General features: G+C 41.7%; 1 protein-coding gene and 1 long non-coding RNA gene across 13 annotated transcripts in view; one reads left to right on the forward strand and one right to left on the reverse strand.

Annotated features, from left to right (window-relative positions):
• Positions 1 to 474: 474 nt before the first annotated feature.
• Positions 475 to 3,404, reverse strand: LOC131576357 (uncharacterized). The gene is made up of 3 exons (XR_009276965.1): positions 3,050 to 3,404; positions 2,795 to 2,909; positions 475 to 1,518 (listed from the first exon to the last, which is right to left on the reverse strand). It is a non-coding gene; the product is annotated as an uncharacterized LOC131576357 (long non-coding RNA).
• Positions 3,405 to 3,578: 174 nt separating this feature from the next.
• ABI1 (abl interactor 1) overlaps positions 3,579 to 22,339 on the forward strand; it is a 77,413-nt gene continuing 58,652 nt past the window's right edge. For 7 of the 12 annotated variants that reach the window (XM_058832968.1, XM_058832975.1, XM_058832971.1 and 4 more), the window contains exon 1: positions 3,580 to 3,860. In XM_058832968.1, coding sequence (XP_058688951.1) covers positions 3,744 to 3,860 — 117 coding nt within the window. In that variant the 5' untranslated portion in view covers positions 3,580 to 3,743. Of the gene's footprint in view, positions 3,861 to 22,339 lie in introns of all 12 variants that reach the window. The other 5 variants (XM_058832965.1, XM_058832972.1, XM_058832967.1 and 2 more) reach the window with 1 other exon arrangement.

The raw sequence follows: 22,339 nt of genomic DNA on the forward strand, positions 1-22,339 counted from the left end.
CCAGCTGCCCCCTTAGATCCCTCATCTCCCTTTCCATTGCACTGTCAGAAGCGCTTGTGCAGCTAAACAACCAAATCAGGAATCAATCCAGCTGAGAAATGGTCCAACAAAAAAATAAAGGGTTATTTTCCAATCAACACTACTGAAGCAAGTACTGTTCGTTCCCAAGGGAAAAACAAAGACACATGCCAATCTATGGTCAAGGAAAGGGAACAGACAGTTACAGAGCTACCCAAATTACAGTGCAGGAGAAGTTGCTGTGCTACTGCTACTCTGCTGCTGTTCTAAACAGCACTTAGAATACAGTCACATTTTTCTTTCCCAGCCAAAAATGGCCTATTGTCCCTATTGTCCTGAAAGACAGGATTGCCCCTAGAGTTCATGCCCCACTGAAGAGGAGAAAATCTCAGAGGTAAAGTTATAGATATATAAGACACTGAGAAATATACAAGCATATTTTACTCTGGGTAGGATCTCATTTGGGTGATTGTTTAGGTGGAGACTGATGGACATAATTACATGTTTTCCTCTGCCAGTCCAGCAGCCCAAGCCAGGAAAATTTTAATTACCAGCTCTTTTACATACTCGAAGTATCTTGTGTAAGTTAGATAATTTTTTTCTAATCAGCAGATTATTGTCTGGTGCAATGAGAAAGTGTGACAGAGCAAAAAAGCCCAAACCCAACAAACTAAACCAAAATTCAAAAAATGACAGAATAAAATAGTTTCTGGAAAGAAACCCCAGTGAACGCAGTTTAGATGCACACTACTATCTTCAGCAAATGTCAGCTCAAGCCCAAGGTTTATTGATTGTGGCTCAGCGCTGGTTCTGTTACATTTGCACTTTTTCAGGTGCTTTAGAGTCACTCGGTGTACACACCATGCAGATTCATGGAGCCAGCTTCAATCTATTGCACCTGAGTCAATGCACCCTCCAAGAGCCTCAGATACGAGCAACACCCTGCAAAGACACTTGAGGGACCCTGCAGAGAGTTATTTAGAAAGCTATTTAGTTATTTAGGGCTAGCATGGGGCAGAAGCTAATAAGGCCTGCTGATCTAATCAGTTGAGCGTATCTACACCACAATTCCCAGTACATCTTACACTGTGTGTCAGTGCCCTCACAGCAGCACTGCCATGGTTGTATGGCACCCAGCTGAGAGGTCCTGAAGGAGCGGACCTGGAGCCAGTTTGGGAGTTTACCTACCCCAGGTCTACCTCGTGGGCGTGGGGACAACACCTGGCCGTGCCACGGCAGGTGCAGAAAAGCCTCAACGCAGCTGTCACAAGGTGGCGACCTTTGATGTGCTCCTCCAAGGTCTTCATGAGTTGTGAGAACATTTCGAAGTACACTGGGTGGGGTTTGTGCAAGGCCTTTCAGGTCGAGTCCAGCAGGACACGAGGCTGCAAGCCCTCCTGGAGCCACTGCTCCACTGTGCGAGGTGGCTGCATCTCCTGGGAGCCCCCACTGCGTGCTCAGTGGCTGTCCTGCCACGGGCTTGCAGGACAAGCTTGCTCACTGAAATGAAGCACAATACATTAGCAAAACACATGCCACTCATTTCTCTCGTACTGAAAAAAGCTGATGGGCAAAGCCCCACACATATGTCATTTCTTCTACAGGGGCAGCTGTAACATTTTAAGAAGAGCCAACAACAATTCTGCTACTTTTGGGAATGTCAACAGCTTCCATGAAGCTAGTCTGCGATCTCTAGGCAATTACAGACTCATCCAAGCCAATGGGTGTTAAGCAATTTGCACCCAAAGTGAATAGCAAAATCAAATTTGTCTTTGTCTTTTAATGTATAGCTGGAAACAAGGAAAAGTCAGTACAGGAAACAAGGAGAAGACAGTGCCCAAGAGGGGTTCTGGTCACACTTGCCCCAGGACATGTTTAAAGCTTGCCAATATCTCAATACAAACCAATTGAATTATTTGACATTAAAAGGAATCAAAAATAAAGTGTTTTATTGGAAATTAAATGCTGCCCTAAAGAGAGCTATTGAAACTCCTTTGGAAACAATTTTTCTAAGCTGTCAAGTAAATTAACCATCAGAAGATAGCAATGTAGATGCATTTCTAAGCCACAACAAGTGCTGCAAACATACAAGCCCCTTTGGCTCCTCAAAGAGCTCTCAAATAATTTTCTTGGTACCTTTCTGGCTGCTCCCACACAGGGGTGGTTTTTGTAACTGCAGCTACAAAGAGTTCCCCAGGCCCACTGGTCCTTTCCAGGCTCCTACCTTTCATCCTTGCCTCTACAGTTCTGGGCTGAGATGCTGGACTTTGCTAACCTCAGAGGTGAAGGGAGATCTATTTTTTTTCCCTCCACCTTGATTTAGAGACAGTAGGAAGTACACCAAAGCACAGCAGTACTGCAAACAGGAGACAGACTACAGAGAACAGGTAAAATGTCCCATGCTTATGCAGAGATAAAGCAGTCTCCTCTTACTATAATGTGCTTGAGACTGGTTTTTTTCTGAAGCATACTGACTTTTTACCACTGTGTGGATTTCTCTGGGATAACTACTAAAATTCAAGGACTAACTGTGCTTGTGTTTGTGAGTGCAGACACACAGCACATGGCATGAACAGCAGAGCCTTGGAGATGGCTTCTTCTGGTCCTGTTACTCATTGCAAAAGCAGGCACGGACAATCCAGCAAAGCAGTCACCTGCTGTTACTGGCTTCTCTTCTGGCATGACTGCAGAATCAGGATTTTGCTTACAAAAAACACATGCAAGAAAGATTGTACTAATCTTTTACTAATCTAAGACAGACCTTTGTCTTCCATACCTTTGCAAACAGCCAGAGGAAGCCTTGAACAATGATTAACAACTGAGGTAAATGAGTGGCAGGAATACTGTATTTATCTCAGCCAAGTATGTAAGCTCTTCTTCTGAACCTAAATCTGGACAATCACTAATCGTTAGTGAGCAGGCCTTGAGGAAGATCTACACAGCTTAGATTCAGTATTTCTCCCTCCCCCCCATGGGGTAACTCCCTGGAAGGGACTAGTTGCCCCCATGCATGATCCCTCTAACACCTTACCAGTGATTTGTCATCTTTGGAATGGTCTGCTCAGGGAGGTAATGGAATCACCGTCCCTGGAGATGTTTAAAGAAACACCGGACATGGGATTTAGGGCTGTGGTCTAATTGACATGGTGTTCAGTCATAGATTGGACTCGATGATCTCAGAGATCTTTTCCCAACCTAACTGGAAACCTAAGATCTGCGATCTTCCAAATTTCAAGGCAGGCAGCCAACCACCGCTTCCCTCCCAGACCCTCCTGGGCTCTCCTGCAGAGAGGCGCTGTCTCCGGTCACCACTGCGGGGCTTTTCTGAGCGGGGTGTGGGGATGGACATCAGTGTATCACTTCGTCTCTGGGCTCCCAGAAGGACAGTCCGGCAGCCAGCCGGGCCAGCGCACTCCGGGCCCCGCCATGTCCCTCCGGCCGCGGGCGGTGCCCATGAGCGGCGGCCGCCCCGCGCATGCGGCCGGGCCTGCCTACAACTCCCGGCTGCCTTCGCACAGCGGGGGCGGGCTTTTCCTCTTTTTTTCTTGGTCTGTTTTTTTTTTAATCTTTTTTTTCCCCTCCCCTCGGAGGGGGAAGGATGGGTGGGGAAAGCGAGCGTTCACGAAAGCGAGGCGAGGAGGAATCCCACAATACCAGGCGGGTTGCGAGCCCGGCGCTGCCGCTGTCTCTTTAATGCAAGAGGAAGCGATGCGGAGGGGTGGAAAATGGCAGAGTTGCAGATGTTGCTAGAGGAGGAAATCCCTTCTGGCAAGCGGGCTCTGCTCGAGAGCTACCAGAACCTCACTCGAGTCGCCGACTACTGCGAAAACAACTACATCCAGGTGAGGGGCGGCGGGGCAGCGCACCGGGGGCCGGCGGCGGCGCTCGGCGGGGCCGGGCTCTCCGGTGCGGGCGGCGGGGCCGGAGCCGCCCGAGGGGCAGCGGCGCCTGGCTGCCCTCGCCGCGGCTCCCGCCCCGCAGCCGGTCCCTCGGGTTTGCCTTTTCTTTCAACTTTCCCAGCTGAACGGCCAGGCTTCCCTTCCCCCCCTCCAGAGGGGAAGGGAGGGGGTTATTATGTCAGTCCGGCGCTGAGGGTGTGTCTTCTTTTTTTTTTTTTTTTTTTTTTCCTTCCCCCCCCCGTATTTATTTATCATGAGTCACATCCCGGAGACCTCCTAGGGCAGGGGTGGGGGTGTGTGAGGCGCGAGGGCCCCCGAGCCTCTCCGTGCAGCCAGCTCCGACTCGGTATCCGGGGTTTCCCCAGGGCTTCCCGGCGGCGGGGTCCCTTCGGGGGCCGCGGACGGGCCCCGGGGCGGCGGTCGGTGGCGGTGGCCGGGCGGATGCGCCGCACGTGGGGCGCGGGTGCCGGCGGCCCCGCACCGCGCTCCGCCGGGGCCGCCGCCGCAGCGGCGCGGGGAGCGGAAGGGGCCCCGCACACGGAGCTCGGGGATCCGCGCCGGGTCCTCCTCGGCGTGCGGGTCCCGGCGGGGCCGAGGGAGCCGCGGTGCTGCGGGTCCGCAGCGCTGCCTGAGCACCGTGCGGGGGCAGGAGGCTGCCCGTGGGCTGGCACCGCCGTGCGAGCGTGAGGCGGTGTTTCAAAATGGCAATCGGTGCCTCTCGCCGCCTGCCCGGCTCTAACACCCTGCAACAGTGATTGCAGACCGGGTCTCTCGTGCTGGAAGAGGCTCCATTGGTTGTAGCGTCTCTCCACTGGTCGGTGTGGGGTTCCCCCCCCCCCCCATAGATTGCCAGTGCTTCTTGACCTTGTTTTGAGTCTGTGTTTGTGAAGCTACTTTAAGCACAATTTACTATTATTATTTTTTCAGGATTTACATCACGTGACTCTAAGTCTGCGTAGTCATACAGATCTGGATGCAGAATTATCCAGAGATGCTGAAACTCAGCTTTTTTTTTCTGTGAAAAATTTGAAGGTGAAAGGCAAACAAACCTTATTTACTAGACAGGTCGTAGAGTGAACTTGTTGAATCTAATACTAGATCACCTGTGATAAGTATTTAATGCAGGTTACTAACGTCTTTGGTATCCATCCTTGCTGGTAAGCTATCTTACTGTTTCTAGTAATGGAGCAGCAAATATGGAAACATCTTTAATAATACAAAGTTATTTTTTTAAGGAGATATTTGAATTAAAACTACTCTAACAAGCCATATTTTCAAGGATTTTTTTTTTTTTGGTTGTTTTTTTTGTGGTATATGAGGTAGTATGAGTTAATGTCTATTTATGCTTCCGAGTTGTTTGCTCCACCCAGAGAAAGCTGCTGATATAAATGCTTGTAAGAGGCGAGGTTCATTTGGTTTTACTCATGGGAAATATGACAAATACATGAGTATGGTAATTGCAGCACAAGTTTTGACGTGTCTCCTGCTTCTGACTTTTCCCTATGTCAGAAAGGTGCAGAGAATCTTCAGTTACATCATATTCTTCAGAGTCATAAAACTTGTCTTTTCTTACTTCAATCAAACAAACCAAATAAACACAACACTTGAGCAAATTCCCATCCGGTCATTTGGGGTGGCTTTTCCTTTTTTCGTTTTTTTTTTTTTTTAATTTGGTAGCTCATTTTCACCTCAAGTATCAAGGTCAGCTGGATGTGGGATGGTAGGGTCTGTTTTATCTTTGTACAGCTGTGTTTATCCCTTTTGAAAGGAAGCTGGAATTCTAAAATTCCTAATGCAGTCTTGTACAGTAGCTTTGGAAAATGTATTACCTTGCTTGTATTTTACATGTTTTGTACATTTGCTCAGTAAAAATGGTAACTGTATTGATAAAATTATGTATTTTTTTAAATGTTTGATGGAGGTGTTTTTTTTAATCAGCACTTGATGCAAAGCCATCTGCTGTCCAGTTGGACTGCTGAACAGATTATACTGCCAGTGCATGTGGTGGGGCTGCTGCCGGATTAGGCAATATGACACAGGGCACTGGGTTATGAGATTTGAGTGTATAAGTATTGTGGCGTGGGAAGAGAAAAAAGGAAGGGAAGAGGGTTAACAAATATACAATACAAAATCTATGTGTTTAGTGTAATTGAGCATTTTATAAAAAAGACAGGCCAGAATAGAGAACCTGGTCATGAAATGAATGTTAAAATACTTCACAAGTAGCTACATATTGAAGCTTACGGTTACTTATCTGTAACTTAGAGCTGGCTCAGTTCAGCCCCTTTGAATATGAAGGGATTTCTTTTTTTCTCTGGAAAAAGTGAAGTGCTCTATAGTGGTAAAAATTACCATGTGCTGTTACTCCCTCTGAGTTGTGCCACTGGGGTGGAACAGGTTTGTCAGACTATTCTGAGTGCTGGCACTAACAATTTATAATGATTGTAATGGGAGACAGAATGATATTCTCAGTGTTTGGGTTTATATTCTGTGGTGAATTAAGCAGGAAAGTAATTTCCCACCACTAATATTGCTGTATTCAAGCTATATATATATATTTTATTTAAAAATACAGGAATTTTGTTTTGTCTGTTTAACTTAAGCTGAGAATAATTCTAATAAAATTTCAGTCATGCTGATTTTTTGAGGAAAACTTTTCTTCAGTGTCTTTAGGGATTCCTCATGGGGGGTGGGAAAAAAAAAAGAGAGAGAAATGGGGAAAAGCTCATCTGGCTGGAACTTGGCTCCCTGAAGGTGAATATAGTTGTGTGGAGAGTAAGTATCCTTTTACTGAAGCATTTACAAAAGGTGACAGCATTCAGGAATCTAAAGTTGAAAATTACGGTTCTTAGAAAGGCAGGAAGCAGGTTTTTGCTAAGGCATATTGTGACTATATCAGAATGCTGGCTGGTAACACAGTTAGCCAGCCCTCTAGATCATGTGTATTTTGGTTATCTTGAAAGTTTATTTGTTAGGAAGAGAAAATAATTCAGGAGAAGTAGAGCAAATAAGCTTCTAAGGAAGACCTGCAGTGCAAAAAGGAAAGTACAGAATGGTGACAGTCTTGAGGGGGATGGGAGAAAAAGGGAGACAGAAAAAAGTAAAAACCAAATGTAGAAGTAGTAACTGAAGAACATTGTGGTGTTTTGGTGGTGATTTTGGCTTTGAATAGAAGGAAAAGGGCATTATAAGTACATTAGTGTATTTAATCTCTGATGATATTTAAAATCTGGTGATGTTTCTGGTTGGAAGCTTCAGTAACAAGCAGGTAGAAAATTGGATCCCTGTTTTAGGTCAGAGGCTTAAACTCTGAACAGTTTGAAGAGCAGGTTTTGAACCTTAAATCTTTAAGGCATGTTTTTGCCTTCTGGAGAATTTTTTCTTCTATACAGATGTATTAATTTTTAAAAACTATTTTCAAAATGTAAGCTCCCATAGCTGATGTCTTCCCCAGATCCTTTTGCCTGCAGGTGTATTCTGGGACTAATCCTTCTGGTGCGCTTGTAACCAAAAGGCTATCTGAAAATCTGTAGCATAAAGCTGAAGATGCTAGTGAGGAGTTTCATCAGTATCCTAGACAGTATGAACTTGATCAGTGCTACTTAATACAGAAATAACAAGGAGTTAAAGCATTTGCAGTTCTAGTTATGATTCATCAGCTGAAAAGTACTAACTTCCTGACTAGAGATTCTCTAGTCATTTTTCTGGCTGTATTGAGTTATTTTGGTGTTTTAAGGAACTTATTTACAATAACTAGCTTATGAAGCATTAGAATGACACAGGAAATCAGCTTCTTCAGTGTTACTGCATTGATGGCTTCCTTTTGAACAACTTCAGTTGACTGGTGTATCCCAGAGAGGCCTCTCTGTGCTATAAAGCGCTGCTTACAGCTCTTCTCCTGTCTAAATCAAGTGTTCCTCATAACCCTGTTTATGCATATGCAGATATACATAGTTTTTGTCAGTTTCAAGTTTCTAGACCACTTGTGAAGATCCTGTTGCAATTTTTTTTTTAAGCTCAAATATAATTTTAATATGACTGTGAGAATCTCTAAACAAATAGTTTGCACTCCTTGTGTAAATTGTCATCCTGATAGTCTGAAGTGGGTAGATTTAGCAGCTTTAGAAAAATAAATTCAGTGACATTTTAAGGAAGTAAGTGCTGTGTTGCCTGAATATGTGTTTTTCTGTCATGTTACTTCCTTCTGTAGCTTCTGACTGGTGTGTGGAAACTGAACGGTGAAATAACAAGTTATTTTGGGTAAAACAGACAAAAGCGCAGACAGATTTCAGTTTAACTGCTATTCCAAAAAAATTAAAGTATCTTTCCAGGTTATATAAAAGTAAATGTGTGGCATTGAGCAGAAGTGTTGCATGCAAAAAGTTTCATAAATATTTGTGTTATCTTCCAAGATGCATAGAGTAACTATTTTTGCTTCATAACTTGGATGTTCTACGCTTCTCTACAATAGATATTTCCTTTCCAACACTAATGAACCTTTTTTTGGTGGCTTTTCTTTTAACATTGGTAGGTGGTCAGACACTCGATTTCATTGCCTGGCACATGGAAAGTGCTTAACTTAGTTCAGTACAAAGAAGTTCACTCAGAATGTCTAATTCAGGAAATGAGCTGCTCTAAAAGGATAAACTTCTTAAATTGTCACTAATACAAATCCTTTATGTGCTGTAAGAACTTGCATGCTTTTATGTTCATAGTTTGAGTTTGTATTGAGAGTAAATGCAGTGGTATTTTTTCTTCTGCAGATTTGATTGCTAAATTTGGAACATTTAACAAAAAAAGCAAATTAAGTTCATTTTCTGTAACACCAAATATAGTTCAAAATTAAGAGAGCAATGAGATAAAAATGTATAATCTATTATGCTTTGTAGGTTTAAATAATACTCTTTTTCAAAAGGTGTTGTATTATACTTTGAAATAATGTTCTTTAAAGGTACTTTAAGCAAACATTTGCCAGCAGTATAAAAGACACAAGCAATTCTGTGTGTGGTTTTGGACTTCTTTTTAGAATAATAATATAGGCACAGGTTGGTGGGTTGGGCTTATAGTTCTTCTGTGCCTTGTATAGGTCTCCTGTGCCTATGCAAGTATCTTTGTGTTTTGCAAAATAAAGCTTTAGCTTATCGGCAGTAATAAGACTGTAGCCCAACTTCACTGAATCAGCAAATGATTACACTGAATTTAAAGAAAACTAATCCTATGGTGTTATATGTCTGGTTTGTGTCCAGAAGAGGTAGATGATATGAGATTAGCTTTTCCAAATTCCATAAATTTTGGTATATTTGGTTTAAGAAGCCAGCAAGATGTTGGCTGCTATTCCTTCTCCATTTTTCATAAGTGCTGCCTGAATCAGGTGCAGTAAAGTGGATTGGAATAAGATTTTACAGGTATGTATTGTTTCTTCCACAAGGGAAGTGCTCTCCACTCCCTTCTGTTTGTGCATTGTTGGAAGGAAGAAGCTTGCAGGATGTCTGTGGTCAGTGTGAGTGAGATCCTTGCTCCCTGTGCTGCTCTTGCTGTGCACAGTCCTGTGGAATTGTTGGAGGGAAGAAAGAAATATGATTAAATGGGGCAACAATCTACTACTTCCTTCTGGTTCTCTGAGAGGTTACAGTAAGTAGCTCTCCTGGTAAAGAGAAAATAGATGAGGCTTGGGAAGGTCTCATAAAGTGGAGAATGAAGGCAGTTGTAGTGAAGAGTACCGGAGCAGGCTGAGTACATGTAGGAAGTGTTGTACCTCTGAGGGCAAAGTTCCTGCTAGTATCTAATCTAAGTTTAACAGAAAAAAAGTCTGAACTCTGAAACAAAAGAACTGCTACGACTTCCCAGTATCTTTGTTTAGCATTTTGAACTGTCTTCATATTACAAAAGCATATGAGGCATGGAATTTTTAACTGCCTTATGGAAGGTCATATAGGGACATATTGTCAGATTTGGGAACAGAACCTGATAGTGTGGACTTCCAGTGCTGTTCCCCCTGCCACCCCACCCCTTTCCAGGCTGCCTCTGTTACACTGCAACACAGCAAAAAGTGGGTGAAACACAGAAACACAGAGACAGTAAGCACAGAGGCAGTGTAATGACTCTTTTTGGAAAATATGCACCTGAAAGCATCATTGAGCATCAACTCATTAGCAGCAATTACTTTTTAAGAATTTTATGTATTGACTCTCATAAGAACCTTGAGATTCTCATTTTTTGCGAACCTTGGGAGTTACATAAGGCTCACAGTACTGTTTGTCTGTGTGTTGGTGGGTCTTGGCAGAAACACGAGAAGATGCCGCTCTATTTCTCATTAGTGAAAGCAGTCTGTGTTTGACATTTCTGGTGACCGAAATCTCGCTTAGCTACAGAATGTTGGAGTGGCAGCTGCGTGGACAAAGTGTCAGTCCTGGCATGGCAAGACAGCCTTGAGGGATAAAGGGGTATCTTGCTCTCTCTGCCTGTGTTCAGTCCTTATTAAGTGACTTGGAGTCTAAAGGAGTGCAGTGTGGTTTTTATTGTTAAATGGTAGGAAATTACTTGTGGGACACCGCTTACTCAGTGTCCAGGCTTGTTCATAACTATCTGAGCATTCGTGCTCTCTTTAGCATCTGTGTTCCCTAGAGTGGTCTTGTTATTCCTTCCACTTCAATCCCAAATCTGAGCGGAGGTGACAGAGATGGGTGAGCTTGGTTAGAAGGATCCTCACCTCCCTCTACCCCTACGTAAAGGGAAGTAACTGCTGAATTTTAAGTGGTAGCGTTCCTCAGTCTGGTTCCTCCCTTTTCCTGACCTTGCTGGTGAGGCAGCAGCCACAGAGACTTGATGTCTCCTGTGGGTTTTGGAAATAGCCTTCTGCAGCTTAGAACTTGCAGAGAGCCCTTGAGAGCCAAGACCAAGGTGCTGTGGAGAGTAGGTCACAGTGTGCTCCCGAACACAGCTCTGAGCAGAATGGTCCTGCAGGTGCCTTTCCTCCTGCACCCCCAGCCTGTCAGTGTGTCCTGACTGTGCTGGAGGGGCTCAGTCAAGTGTTTCATCAGCTTAGTGTCAGGTATTGAAATAGAAGATGCAGCATTTCTAACTCTTTTAAGTGGGCTCTTTAAAGCATTTATTAGGCAGCAGATGAAAACAGAACTCTAAACTTTTCCTCCTAATTTTAGAGGGAATGCGTTATTTTCCTTTGGTTAATTAATAACAGTGTAGATGCTGCCTTTTCTTGAGACTGCAAATAGTGTTGCTCATTACTTATGCAAGCCCTTAATGATGTTAACAGGAGCCATGCATGCTTGCTTAGAAGAATATATATTTGCTACTATGATGCTGATAGTTCAGAAGAAAAGGAGGGGTGGGGAATCCTGTATGAGACTTTCAACTTAGAGTGAAACATAAGTATAGCATTTTCTGGTACAACTTGTAAAATTCAGCGGTTTGTATTAAAGTGAGTTGGAATTGGTAGGTAACCTGCTGGCTGAGCTAAAGAAGCAGGTTAGTTTAACTCTGAAAAAGACTGACTACTTACAAAGGGACTTTATTTTTAATAATATTCTTGTCAAAGGTTCCAGATCAAGTATGTTTAGTAAGTGCTGGGGTTTGGCAAACTGAAAAAGTATCTGAAAATCAAAACATCCCTTAGTTTGAGCCTCCCCTATGATAAAGTCTCTTCATAACCTCCACAGATGGTTTGCCATGCTGTATCTTCTGACATTGTGGAATATTCTAAAAGAACAGTAAAGGTTGTCTCCTCTGCAATGAGATTGCATCTTTCTTGTGTTTCTTATGCTAAGATATCAGATATATTTCTGATAGTGTCATCCCTCCCTCTCTGAGCCCAAAATAATTCTCTATACTCTTTTTACAGCAAAAGTGCTGCTCCATGTGCAAGGAAGCTTTGGTACTTGGTAGTGATGTACAGTTAAATAATTCATGGGGAAGAGAGTGCATCACTGTCCTAGCTTTATTGTAACCTCAAATAGGAATAAAATGTGGTACTGTTTCCACTTTCGTTAAGAAAGCAGGAAGGCCTCTCAGAACTCGCACGGAGGAGTCTTAGTAAAACAAATGTTGGTTTGACATCTTTAGAGTTGAATGTAGTGTTCCTTCTGGGTGGTCTTAAAGTTATAAATAATTCCAAGGAACAAAAGTTTGTTTACCACTTGAAGCATAACAATTCTTGGAAAAGAATTGAAGTGTAGACTCCGCTGGCTACTTTCACACCAGTGTTTCACATGATAATGCTTTTTATAAGCTATGCCTTATCAGGCAAGTGTGGTGTTTTTTGTTGGCTTTTTTTGTTGTTTTGGGGGTTTTTTTGTTTGTTTCACGGATAATCTTTTACTAGATGTATATTTTCACTTTCGTTTTCTGATCTCCTTGTTGTACTTTGGGGTCAGCAAATCTGCCAAGCAGTATTTGCCCTGCAGTAATCATTGTCAGCTGTGCATCTTATTTGACTTTTAGCAGGTATGCTACAAGTTAATATTTGAGCTGTGGTCCTCATGCAATAGTTCTACATTTTCTAGAGCCTGTGATAAGAAAATATATGCATAAAACAAATGGGCAAGAGAAGAACAAGGTATTCAGGCAGGTGCATCAGATTAATGCAGGAACATCTAAGTAGCTGCAGAATGCCATGCCATGGCTTGTCTTTTCACATACCTAGTAATGTTGGTTGTTCTTATGTCACTAAATATTAGTAATGATGTTTCTCTCTTTCCATGTTCTTCTCCTAGGTTGTGATATTAATACGAATTTGCTGATTTCTCTACCCCTGCTCAAGTCTTCTTTTACTTGCTGCAGATTGCTTGTTAGACCTTTTGTCTCACTCTCATGATGTTGACTTTGTCTCACTCCAGATTTGATCTGAAAACCTATTCTCCCTTGCCTATTTTTTTAATTAATCTCTTTCTATTATTTAATTACACATTTTACTGCCTTGCAACTTATATTATGCAACTATTTTTCATGATGCCTTTCCTACAAACAGTTTCTACTAGCATGGGTTTGCTCGTAATTTGAAACCTTCAGCTACTGAAGACATTTATACACATCTTGTTTTAAAATTATCTTTGTTGGCACAGAGTTGAGACTAAATCCTTATCTCTGCAGTAGTCTCTAGCTACCTGAGGAAGCCATGATGAGCAGACTACAGAGGATACGAAATGCAGCTGGGAAGACAGTGGAATGGGAGTGACATGATTCTCCCTATTACTAAAATTCTTAGGAGCCCTCTCATATTTATATGCAGCCAGGTCTTTCCTATATTAGAAACCTGTCTTCTTCAGGAAATTGGTCCTTTTGTTACTCTTTTGAGACTGAGGAGTAAAATGAGTATAATAAAACTTCTCTGCTTGCAGGGCTTTGGTTCGCTTAACAGTGAAGGAAAGTGAATGTGTCAGGAGGAATGGCATTCTCTTAACATGCGTGTGTCCACAAAGCAGAGCTGGAATGGATCCTTAAAGGGTTTTATAAAATATGGTTATAACCTCCAGGATTTCCACTGAGAAGCCTCATGGCAGGTGGCTTGGATGGTGCTTCAGTCAAGGTCCAGAGAGTATCAGACTAGCAAGTCTATGGTGGATCAACGCACTTACGTTGGCAAGATCTTTGAGACCTGGTTGGAGATTGTTCAGCTTTTGATTTGCTGTCTGACTCGCAGGATTTCTAAATCTCTGGGAGGAGCTATTGTTTCTGTGATGCAAACTCCTGGCTTTAGCCGCATTAGATAAAATATGCGTCTGGTTTGGAAGTGCTTGGCTCTACAAGGGCTCTCTTCAAATACCGTGGGTGTGTTTCCTGCTGCAGCACACCATATGTTCTCCCAGCACTGAAATGATGTGGTTGCTGCAGTAGTCCTGGGATTTGTCTTAAATGGCAACAGATTTTTAATCTAATTTCTAAGGTGCCTTTAACTTTGAACGTTAGAGAAATTGTTGTTCCCGTAGATGTATTTGAAGTCTGGGCTCATACAGTGCAGTTTACTTTGTCAGAAATTTTGTATCTCTTCAGTAGTGGCTGTCATTTCTAAATGTGTATTTCATTCCTCTTTATCAGTTTGTCCTTTAACCAGTGGAGAATGATAATAGCCAGTGGAAAGCTTTCTAGCACACATTCCCTCTTTGAAAACCTACTGTATGTTAACACAAACTGTAAAATCAGCTCTTCTCAGTACTCTGCAGTGAATGAATACTGACTGTTCAGAGACTGAGGGAGGTATTTTTGTAATTATGAGAGAAGCTTGTTTACTGGGGATAGAAGCCAAGTAGGCAGGGATATGGTACCTGTTGATTTCTGTCTCTGCTGGAGAGAGAAGTTGCTGGTTTTGGTCCTGAATGTCATGTGTGGAGTATTTAAATGTGTTCCTTGGGCATGGAAGGAACTTTAAGAGTAGATAATCTGTGTTGAATAACTTTCTGCCTTGCTGATAGAAAATGGGAGTGGTTTGAAGGATATCTGAAAAGCAATTTGAGGGTCTTGAGAAACTCCCAAGTTTCTGGTGGGAATAAGAGCACAGGAAGAATGGGGAAGAGTGTGTGTAACCTTCCTTCATTGTGTTCAGCCACTCTCTCTTGCTAACTGTGGTACTGAGAAGGACAATGTGAAAAGCAAATACTATTTGTTTCCTGCCTACAGCAGAGAAATAGCTTTACTTTTTTCCCAGATTGCTGTAAGGGCTTTCTGCAGCAGCAGTGGGAGTGGGGGAGTATGAACTGGAACAGGTACTTTTACTGGCTGCAGAACATCCCACGAGGCCTGGGGGAATGAATGTGGGGAATACTGTGAGTCATACTTGTCAGTCTCATAAAGCAGGAGGCTTTTTAAAATTGGCCTTGAAGGAGAAGAGGTGTTTAATGGAGCAGTTGTGCAGGAGTTATGCAAATAGAGAACATAAATAATGAGCAAACACACTCATTTAAGCTTTTTGCCTCCTCAGAAAATGACTAAATGCAAACAAGCATTGTGAAAGTTAAGAAAAATGCAACATCATTTAACTATAATGGGTGCAAAAATATGGCCATCCATGACGATAAGAAAATTCTCCTTTTGTGAATAGCAAAATTAATTTATGTAGTTGTTGAACAGAAAACATGCTTGTTGTCAGTCTGTTTGGTTTTTTGTGCTTTCCAGTTTCCTTTGAAAAACAACAGGCAGGAAGCTGAAAAGCAGTTCCCTAACCCAAGAGCGGGTGGGGAGGGGAGGTGGTGAAAAGACCAGTCTTGAGTTTTGCTTTGGACGTATCTTCAGTGTTTAGGCTGGTTTAGTGTAAAAAGTTTTTTCTTCTCTGTACCCTTATTCATGCAGGATTTAATTTACATGTAAGTACTGTGTATTCTTTGGTGAAACCAAGAGCATGTTTTTAGAGTATAGCTGTATTTTTTTTTTTCCTTATTGACACAGCCACTTCATGCTGTTTTAAATTAATTTTGAACAGAACTTATGAAATGTGCTTGCATCATAGTGAGAATCTTATCTCTGATAGTAAGCTTTACCAGCAGACTTAATGGGCATAAAATTTTCTTGGACTACTACTTCTGCTTCTTGCAGTGCAGAGAGGCCATCCCGAGCTTTGAAGCAGTTGGAAATGACAGATCCACCATCCCACATGCTGCTGCACTGCTGTGTATGTCCTCCCATGGCCTCCCCTGTGTTTCAGCCCAGCTTCCTCCTGGGTGTACAGATGCAGAGGTAGTGGCAGTGTGGGTATGGGTGGATACACAGCTGCGGTGATGTGTTCCTGTTGTGAGGGGACTGTTTCTCTGAGCACAGCCCCTCTGCAGCTGTAATAAGGCCATTCAAGCTGATTACAGACGAGATAGCAATGTGTCCTGATGGCCCTATGACAAGTGCTGAAATAGAATAGTTCAGGTTTTGTTTTACTGCTGGAGCAGGGAGACAGGGAGCGATGTGGATATGACTGTTCTCATGCATCTGGTTGCGCGGAAGTGCAGCTCTGCTGTCCTCTATGACTCTGCACCTTCTGCATATGCCTACACCTGCCCTCTACATTGTACATGAAGGGGAGGCAGTCTTTAAAATCGTGTGGAGGTGCATCTTAAAAACACCAGTGCAACTTCAGCACTGATTAGAAAACTTTGCTGTAACTGTGTCTGTAAGAGGCATTGCAGCTGTATTTATAGGGAAAGTTACTCACTTGAGCTGCTGCTGTATTAGCTAACAGCACAACAATTGTCTCACCAAGGAGTTTAGAAAAGCCAGACAAAGAATTCCCTCACTCCTGAACTTGATGCTGTATTTCCTATAAAATAATTTGTTTGCTTTCTTCTGTTGCTTTCTGTAAATTGGGTTTTACCTATTGCTGGATGTGGAGGTTACTGTATTTATTTAGTTCTGGTTATCTGTTCTTCTGTTCACTTTTTGGTGAGGAAAGAAATATTATTGACTCACCATTCCTACTCCCTCTCCTTCTCCATTCTCCTGAGCTATCTCTTTTGCTCTGTTGTGTGTGGTTTTTAGAGGAGATGAAAATCTACTTGTTGCAATTGAAATAACCCAGTATGTAAGAGAGCTTCTGCATGTAAGGTTTTGCAATGTTGTTGCTAACCATAGGATAAAATTTCAACTTAATAAAAATAATTATGCAGACAGAAGCTGGATGTAGTGTGCTTACAGCCACTATCAAATAAAAACTGTACAGTCAGGTCCAGGAGTACATCAAAGTCTGAGCAGTATTTGCTGTTTATGTGATCAGCTAGAAACAGAAACTAGGTTAATTTTTTCAAATTACGTGCAAGTTCTTATAAAAACAATAATTCCTTGTATTGCAGTCCATTACTTTATTACCATGAGATCACTGTATAGCCTGTGTGTTGTGTGAGAATATGCCTTGTGCTGGGAAACAATCTACTACAAAATTCTGGGAATCTACTAATTTCTGGTCTAAGTACGCTGCTAAGTACAGTGAAATTCGTGATGATTGTGTGCTGGACTGAATATCCATCTTCAAGAAACTAAATAGCAGCGTAGTGATACAAAGCACGAGGAGAGAATTTGATCCTATAATGGCCATTGTTTTCTTTGTTTTAAAAATACTGTGATGTTTCAGAACTGCCTGAACTGTAAAATCTGGGCAGCAGCTGTGTGTCTAAAGTGACTCTTAAACATGAGAGCTGTTCCTGAATTAGGAACACGTGCAAGACAGAAATTTGCTGATTGTCTGAAGGCTAGTGTAACTCTTGGCTCTATGGTTTTTTTGCCTTGAGATTCTCCCTGGAGCTGGACAGGCCTGTTAATGACTTTCAGTGCTCCCTTTTCCCACTTCCTTCACTGCTTTGTTGTTTTGCAATATCTCTGATGTCTCCATGGGGAGGAACCTGTTGCAGTGCAGAGTGTAGCTTTGAGCCTGCTTGTTTGTGCACCAATCCACCAACTTTAGTGGATGCTGACATTCAATGTGTTTGTTTTGCATACAGATGTTGAGGTTACCCTATTGTATGGGTTCAGAGCACTATTGACATCAAATAGAATACCAGGTTGGAAGGGGACCTTAAGAATCATCTGGTTCAACTTTTCTTGGGCATAAGAAAGCATAATCTAGACAAGATGCCCCAGCACCCTGTCCAGTTGAAAACTGGTGTTGGGAATTCCACCGCTTCCCTGACAAGATTATTCCAGTGACTGGTTGTTCTCATTGTGAAAACTTTTCCTATTGTGTCTAATAGGAATCTCCCCAGAAGTAACTTGTAAAAAGGGAGATTCCATCTTTTCCTAACCACCCTTTGAATACTGGAATGTCTGTGATAATAATCTGTGATACCAGGACATGCTGAGATGAAATTTGATCCTTAATGCTAAATCTTGTTGTGTTAACCTTGCTTGTTCAATGCTATCTGGTATGATTCCAGGCCTGCATAAAAGGTAGGGAGGACTAGAGAATGAGAATCTGGGGGAAAAAAAAGGTAGTCTTTGAAGCTGACCTATGAAGTCATCAAATTTTAGCCTGTTGCTTGTCTTCAGATGAAGATTTGTTGTATTCTGGGTTTAGACCCTTAGTGTGATTTATCAAAACAGAAATAAGACTTCATGTCAGGAGTCACCAGTCCTAGAGAGTAAACTAAAGAGGTAAACAAAATCCATAGGAGGAGATGTTGTGAACATAAACTTTTTCACACAGAGTGAACTGGGAAGCTTTGACCCAAAGCAGGTTACTCTGTGGTGTCTGGATTCAAAGGTTTGCATGACATCAAAGTCTGTCAATTTCTGATTTTTCTGTTTGTTTGGAGAAACTCAAGTTTGGTTCTATGTTGCTGCCACTATATCACAGATAGGGTATTGAAGTAACTAATAAATAGTAAAGTGTTTCCTTCTTATTCTCACAAAAAAAAGAATGAAAAATAAGTCTCTGACTTATCAAGGTGCGTGTCTTGCTAGATGAGCTAATATTTGTGGGTGGGTGCTGTCACTTAAAGTAAACAGCCATTTTAATTTCAAGCCCTATTAAAAAAACAAAAGATCAATATTTGAGAGACATTCTATTTGTTTCTCTAGGCACTGTAAGTTCTCTAATTCACTGTTATCTGCTGTCTGGTGTGCCAAAATAATCATACACTCCAAAGCCTTGGGTAGCTTTCATAGTGTTGAAGGAAGAAGACTGCTATGGAAGTGCCAAGGATTTCTTTTTCTGTCTGACAGCCCAAGGGTGGCATTAGAATCACAGAATTATTTAGATTGGAGAAGGCCTTTGAGGCGGTCAAGTGCAGTCATTAACCCAGCTCTGCCAAGGCCACTAGTAAACCACGTCCTAGGTGTCACATCCACATGTCATTAAAATACTTCTAGGGATGATGAATCCAACACTCTGGAGCTCTGGCTGATATCTCTGATGTCAGAGGCTGCTTTATGTCAGCTCTGAAGAAAATGGTGTTTGATGTCACAATGTGATAAATCAGACACTGCAAGAAAAGTTCAAGGTGTAGTTTTGAAGCAACTGTATGTGCTACTATTGGGCAGTGCTTTACAGGAACAGAATATGTGGTTTCTGTATTGAAGCTTATATTGTCTAAATCATGTAAAACACAGAATGTAAGATTTGGACCAAATTTCTTACCCTTGCTGTGTGTGCAGCCTTGAAGCCTTACTAAATGAGTGTACAAGAGTTATGTGAAAATGACATGTGGGCATGTCTGCTTCAGTCACTTGAGTTCAGTGTGGCATGCCATTATGGTTGTATAGACAGACTGTGACAACTGACAGTGACAATGTATTGTGCCAACATATTTACTGAGACATCTCTTTGATTTGATTTGGCAGAAGAACTGAAAACTACATTATCAACAGTATTTTTATATATTGTATATAAATTATATATGTATATATAGTTTTTTTAATAAGGGGGGTGGCTTAGTCCAGAGCCAACATGAACCTTGTTTGTTGCATTGGGTAGAAAATGCTACTAACAGAGCAGCTGGCATGTACCTTCCCAGGCTCCATCTGTTAGAGTCTGCATTGCTTTATAAATCACATTCCTAGTGGAGAGATTTGTTTCTTGCTACAATGTTTGCAGCCTGGATTAAAATGGAATTCCTCAATTGTTTTTTTTAAAAAAATTATTTATTGTTTAAGTGTGTATGTATATATATTCATGATATATGTATGTTTCTTAAACTTTCTATTGGAATTAACTTCTCCCCTTGATAAAGAAGCTTTTCTCCGTCTACCTTTCTCAAAAAAGAGGATGATTAAAAAATTCAGACTCTTGTATTTACAGTTAATCAACAGAGTGAAAAGCAACTTTCAAGTAAAAGAGAATTGGCAAAGACACAGTGAGATTGACTAAATTTGGTCTCAGCGCATAGAAATGCTAATTTGCTATCAAGGCTATTCAGGACTGGTCAGGGGAATATTATTGATGGAAATGAAGGATTTGCTTCTAGCTGATTGTCTCGTGCATACAGGATTTGGGGGAAGGGCTTGTCTGAAAAAGAGTTTGCAAATTACAGGCAGTGCTGCTTACACTGCTGCATGTGTTTGTTAAACAGTAATTTGGTGTGTGTCTTGACCCTTGAGATAAAGAATCTGACTAGTCAATGTTGTTTGTCAAGATAATGTTTCTAAAAAGAAACAGACTGAAATCTTGTTTGTGGACTGCGGTGTGGTGGTGGTGGTGATCATCTCATCTTCTGGTGCCTTGAATGAATGCCAGCATTATTGTGCAAGGTCTTTACCTGATGAGAAGAGATTTCAAGTTCTTCTAGTTTCTCTGCATTTTGTATAGCTGATTTACTGCATCTTATCTGGAGAAACTCAACAGACATGATATTATTTCATACCAGTGGATTTTTTTGTTTTAGATGCTGGAAGGAAATTCCCTTGAGTTGAAGGTTAGATGCTAGCTTTGCCGTGTTTATTGAGGATTTCTGTCTTAGTAGATGCAAAGAATTACTGTTTACTGAATGAAGTTGAAAGAATTTTAATCATGCTGTTTATAGTTTTGGGGTTTGCATAGTGAAAGGTATCTTGGGGTTTAGAACTGCTCTTAATGGTTAGGCATCCTTCTGTACCTTACCTGGCTTTCAGATTCCTCCATGTTTCTGGAGCAGTTATTTAAATAATCAAGAGCTCTGATATTTCTATTTGACACTACCTCTCACTCTGTGAGGAGAGAAGCGTGCTGAATAGTCTTGTTCTATTTCTTGTTTTCACTGTCAGTGAAGGATTGACTGCCAGCCCCCTGGAGAGGCCTTGGACAGGAGGTGGACACATTCAGTGACTGCAATATGTTGCTATTAGTAGCTTGCAAGCTATGGTGTAATTAAAGTCTTGAGCTTTTACTTGTGCACACACAAATTCAGGAATGGTAGAAAAGTACAACCAAATGACATGCTTTGATAAGAATCACTTCAGTAAAACCCTTGAACGTTTTTGTATTGCACATACTTTAGCACTGATCTTTGTGATGCAGAATTTTAGTTGAGATGTGCCAGTGGTCCGGAGTGTGTGTGGCTTTTTGCCTTTAGTTCCCCTTTCAGTATGGAGGCTGGGTTGGTCCTGTCATTTTATCAGTCTGTACTTAAGACTAAGTCCCTTCCTGTTCTTTGTCCCCACATAAATGCTTGCTTTTTAAATTTCCCACAGTTGTTTTTACTGATGATAATAATAATATGAATGGCAGAGCAACTGATTCAAGTAACAAGAATATGGGTAGTGATCTGCTTATGTTGAAGAAAAACAGCAGATGAAGTGTACTGGTGACCCTCTATAGCCTTGTCTGTGGTGCTGTGGGAGGGTGTCTCTTGTCCTAGTACACTGGGCAAGTTGAGTTTGAACTTCTGAGTTAACTCTTCTGATGGCTTACTTCACTTTCCTGTGGGGGAATTGGAGTGCTGATCAGTCAGGAACAATCCAACTTGTAGGCAGGTAAATTCCAGGCCAGATATAACTCTGTGGGTATTGGAATGTACTCAGCACATCATCCATCCCCTTGAAGTAAATGTGTTAGGTGTTGCCTAGCCTAATGCATTGCAGAGAGAATTTCTTCAATGGAATTGCTGTATGGCACAGGTACTGTAAACCTGTTGCAGGAGACAATTGACACATCTGATTGATACTCCTATTTTTACCTGCATGGCATATGTAATGTAAGCAACCCTGTTTGTAAATTTTGAAACTTTAGTTTCCTGTACCACTTTGGAATGTAATATATCCATTGAGGCTATGTGTGTGGTGATAGAAACCCTGAATGCTCCCTGCTGAGTACCTGCTACTAATAACCACAGTCTGTGTAGATCTACTTGGATGGCTTCCAGGTAAGTAGTTGGCTCCTGAAAGTTCTTCAGACTATAGAAACTTGTGGCACTTGCTGCTGTGACTTGCCAGTGTGTCTCTCTTCTCTAATTTATAACTGATACTCTGATGTAATAACCATCAGTAGCAGCCAAAAAGTCTACCTTGGTGCAGTGTGTTTACAAAGAAGTCTGACAAGCTCTATGAAAAACAGATAAGGGAAAACCTGAATCTGAGGGGTACCTACGTATTTCAGTATATAGCTCCTCAGTTATTTGCAGTGATCTAGGGACATGATATTCAACATAAATTGCATTTCCCTCCTGAGCCAAAAGTCTAATCTAGTGTGTATGGCATATTTAAACCTTTTAAAAACACGTTACTAAAGCTTGGATGTGGAAGACTTGGTCTAAGAACATAGGTGTGAATGGTTTAGAGATGTCCAAGCCTTTTACAATTAGCAGTCAGAAGTAACAAACTCAAATAAAGCTTTGATTTATTAAAAACCTTATCAGATCAGTGAAGCAGCAACTTCAGACTCCTATATCTGAAGTTCCGCATAGTGTTACAAGCCCTTGCTTTAGGGAGGTTTGCTCCTGTTTTCTGAGTAAGGAAACCACTTTTCAGAAATTCCACTTTGGAGCGTCCCCATTTAATTCTCAGGCAGGTTCAAGTACTGATGTCTA

The sequence above is a fragment of the Poecile atricapillus genome, chromosome 2 (assembly GCF_030490865.1).
Source record: "Poecile atricapillus isolate bPoeAtr1 chromosome 2, bPoeAtr1.hap1, whole genome shotgun sequence".
Lineage (NCBI taxonomy): Eukaryota > Metazoa > Chordata > Aves > Passeriformes > Paridae > Poecile > Poecile atricapillus.